The 4,308-nt window shown below is 36.9% G+C and overlaps 1 protein-coding gene across 14 annotated transcripts in view; it reads right to left on the bottom strand.

Annotated features, from left to right (window-relative positions):
* Dock7 (dedicator of cytokinesis 7) overlaps positions 1-4,308 on the bottom strand; it is a 185,261-nt gene that overhangs the window by 152,974 nt on the left and 27,979 nt on the right. For all 14 annotated transcript variants that reach the window (XR_003377407.1, XM_026782265.1, XM_005353450.3 and 11 more), the window contains exons 3-4: positions 1,529-1,704; positions 1,233-1,301 (exon numbers count right to left, since the gene is read on the bottom strand). Coding sequence is in view for 13 of the 14 variants with exons in the window: in XM_026782265.1 (XP_026638066.1) it covers positions 1,233-1,301; positions 1,529-1,704 (245 nt within the window). In the remaining variant the exon portion in view is untranslated. The remainder of the gene's footprint in view (positions 1-1,232; positions 1,302-1,528; positions 1,705-4,308) is intronic.

The following is a 4,308-nucleotide window of genomic DNA, read 5'->3' on the forward strand; positions in this document are numbered from 1 at the left end:
TAAAATTTTAATAATGTTAATAGATATATATGCGTGGAATTTTAAAAGTATTTCAGCTCTCAATTTAAATCTACAATATAAAATGAAAAACAAGAAGATCTATATATCATTATATACATATATTAGTTTACACACACATACGGAGGGGTTTGGAATTTCTAAATTAATATAATATACTTTCTTTTCTAACAACATTTTTATAAAAACCTAGTAGCCGAGACCTGATCACGAAGTAGAACACTGCAGCATAGTTCTCCTATGTCCAGGTCACACGCCTTCTGTCTTTCTGAGACACCAACAACTTCCTTTTGTCTCCCACTCATCAAGAAAGAACAATATTTTGTGTGACAGAAAAACTGTATGCTTTTGAATCTGCTGCCCTAGCTTCTAATCTTGGCCACCTCCATTTTGGTTTCTGGGACCTCAGAAAAATGTGTCCTTAACTGCTTTGAGTCTGAGGTCCCTATCAATTGAATCCATAAATGCTATGAGCATAAAGCCCTCAATAAAATGCCTAGCATATGATTAATTATGCATTAACGTTAATTTCCCTCCCATCATGCCTCAACTAATGAGCCACCATGATTCTGAGGCCAATAATTAATAATCAATCAATCAATATTTAAAAAAAAAAAACTTCAAATAGCTGGATCTGAAAGTAGGCTTTTAAATTTAACTTAGCTATGCAAGTTTTACAAAACCTCAATTTTTTGAGAAAAACTATTCAGCAATATCCCTCATGATTTCCTAAGAGAATGAGCCTACAAAATTATCATCATTACATCCAATCAGTCTGTACTGATTCTTAACAAGACAAAAATAGTATTCCTTCAAGCTTAATATTTTATAAAGAAAACAAGCAAAAGTATGGAGCTCCATGAAATAATATATCTATTGATAATAATCTTCTGCTTCTCTGACCATTTTGTTTAATGATTTTTGTCTCACAATTTTTATGAAATATAACTTAATACATTAAAATTTCTACTAGGTGACTTTTTTCAGATTTACTTATTCTCATTTTATGTATGAGTGCTGGCCTGCACGTGTGTGATCATATGCATGCCTTGTGCCTGAATGCTAAAGAGGCTATGAGCTATTCTGAAAGTGGAATTCCAGATGGTTGTAATGTGGGTGCCCTGAACCAAACCTGTGTCCTCTACAACAGCAGCAAGTGTTCTTAGCCACTGATCCACCAGTACAGTTAAATAGACAGTAGCCGAGCAACTTACTTTCTGATTACGATCGCCCAGTCTTCCGTGTAACTCCTTATACAATCTCTAACATGTGGATCCATCTCACTGTTTCAAAAAACAAAATACATTTATAATTTAGACAGAAAAGAAATAATTATTATTTTTTAAGTAGAACACAAGAGATTTATGGGACTCCCAAAAGCACTTCCAAGGGAAGAATATTAAATTTTTGCTGTAGTTCTTTTTATAATAATAAACAAACATTACTTAAATAAAGTAATGAAAACTTCCTACAGTTACATTAAAACTGAAACAAGGCAATGTCTCCTTACCTTTCTTCAGGCACAGCTGAAACAAGGGTCCTGCAGTCCCGGGGACTATACACAACTTCAATATCATCTGGAGGGAATTCAACCAAATCTCTCAGAGGCCCAGAGTCCACAGCTAAAGGGTGAGTGATGAGGTAATCTTCCAAATCCACAGGATCGACTGCTTCAGTAAGGGGCACCTTAGCGGAGAGGAGCATGCGCAAAGAAAGAGGTGAATAATAATCTGACAACTTTAAGCAAAGAAAAAATAAACCGCTTTTAACCCAGTCCTTTGGAAAACCTCAGCAGATATTCAGATGCACTGAGAATCACAGCACACGGCCATGTGCTCCCTTGTGCTTTCTTCACACTCTTAATTCTCACTTGCAGACTCTTCCCATAATTCACACATTAAAGACAAGAAACAATAATTAGCAATTGTGCTACACTTTACAGCTTGCAGCGTGCTCACTAGAATGATTATTGTTATCTCTAGAATTTGTATCATTAAGTTTCTGAAAGCTGCCTTTATTTTATTTGTTGTTACTGGTGACTATCCTAGCAAAATTTTTGACCAGACTGTGATAAGTTAAACAATGATGCCCCCAAAACTCCCCACACCCTAATTCATGACCTCTGTGCATGTTAATATGCATGGAAATAAAGTACAGGCAAGGTCCTTCCACGTGTTTTTTAACTCTTTAGCTTAAGATGGCGACGCTGTCCTGCATTACATGAGTGTGCTCTCCATGAAGTCATCAATATTTATTTAGGAGAGAAAGGTGACCTGGGCTGTATACACTAAGGAAGAAGCCATGTGAGGTGGAGTAAAAAGACATTTGAAGATTCTAACCTTAAAGGGTAAGTGATGCAGCTTCAGGTAAAGGAACGTCAGAAGCCACCAGAACCAGGAAGTGGCAAGGACTGACTTTCCCACAGAACTACTGCAGGGACAATGACCCTGGCAGACCTTACTTCAGTTCATTTCTGTTGACTTCAGAAACCCGGGCTCAGGACTGAGGGAGTAAACTTCTATTGTTCTGAGATACCCAGTTTACAGTCATCTTTAATGGTTTAACAATAACCACAGAATACTTAATATTCAGACCCTACTTATATTATATATTATTAGTAATAGTCATTGCATTTTACCCTGGCTGAAAATTACTTTTAAAAGATTTCTTTTAAGTGTGTGTGTGTGTGTGTGTGTGTGTGTGTGTGTGCACTCTAGAGACTGCACTCACAAATTTAAAGCTAGTGGGGGGTAGTCATCAAACAGCTCCCCCACAACCAAGTATGAATTGTGTGGGGCTCAGAAAGAAGGATGAGAAAATATGAGACAAAGGTTTGTTTTTGAGGTGATGAAAAATGTTCTAAGTGGACTGTGGTGGTATATCACTGAATTTATTAAACCCCATGGAGTTTATTCTTTAAAGTGATAGATTATATGGTAGGTGAGCTACAACTCAATGAAGTCATTTTTAAAAAGCTGAAACAGAACTTTATCCATTCATCGGAAATAGAGAAGAAACATGTCTACAAGAAAGCAAAGCAACTTTGACCTAACTTCTAAATGAGCCAATGGTGTGAACACAGTTCAAAGTTAGGGGGGCAAAGAGAGGTAAGAGCACAAGAACATGGCAAGAATCTCTACTGACCTAAGATCAAATCGCATCTGCTGATAGTTTCCCAAATTCTAATGTAAATGAACCGAGTATAAAAAAAAATCATGAAACCAATAAGGAAACAGCACGCGCCCGACTGTAGAAGACAGCAAGACATTACTGCTGATGTAGTTATGTGTGATAATGAATATGTCAGTGTGTTCAGTACTCTATCTAGTTCAGGGTGTCTGAAGACTTCATGATCAACAAGTACCTTTTCAAAGAAACTGAAAGAGAAATTTAATCCAAACAGCATTGCACACACCCTCTGAAAAAATACTGCTGCTAAGAAAATTTGGAAAGTGGAGACTGGTAGGAAAGGTGAGGCAACAACAACAAAAAGAGTATGAATCCTGACAGGCTGAATTAGTAAGTAAAGAACAAATTTTTAAAAGATACTATTTTTAAGGGAGAATTTTGAAAGTGCTCAAGTCACTGGAATGACCCTTGCTCTTAAGTTTAAACTGACTCTAGTCAACAACGCTGAGCATCTTCTCTAGTCACACTCCTGGATACAGGGGTACAATAAGTGGACACCCAGATTTAAACAGCATTGAGGTTGTGCCAAGGGGTGAGAGATAACATGAGAGAAGATTAAAGAAATCAAGGAGTGGATGCAACAGAGTAGTTACACAATGCTCAAAAACTAAGTTCTTCAGTGAGAACTGAAGAGGACAACAAGGGACAAGGACAGTAAAAAGTTAGTGGATTTGAGGTGTGTGAATCCTCACAGTCAGGAGGATAGCTAGAATCAGGAAACCAGAATGAGAAGACAAGAGATGTAATCAGAATGGGGAGTATAAAACAGATTGCATGAGTTATAGTTATTCATAAAAACAAATCGGGTGTCTGGCTACGTGATTTTCAATAGCTGATGAAAGATAACACGACGAAAGGCAAAGAGCTAAAAGCACCAACAACATACACGAAGGAATACCCCCATGCACCCAGAAATCCATGTATGCTAAAGACTTCCCAACCAGCATATTGCTGCTCATAAAACTAAATTCCAGCTTTAAGGTTTAATAACACAAACAATTATAACAGGTCAATCAAACTCTTTTTCACACTGGCATATGTTTGTTCAATAATCAGTATTTTTCTTGAGCTTCATTTAAAAACTGTAGAATCCCACCTTTT

Source organism: Microtus ochrogaster, chromosome 10, assembly GCF_000317375.1.
Source record: "Microtus ochrogaster isolate Prairie Vole_2 chromosome 10, MicOch1.0, whole genome shotgun sequence".
NCBI classification, from domain to species: domain Eukaryota; kingdom Metazoa; phylum Chordata; class Mammalia; order Rodentia; family Cricetidae; genus Microtus; species Microtus ochrogaster.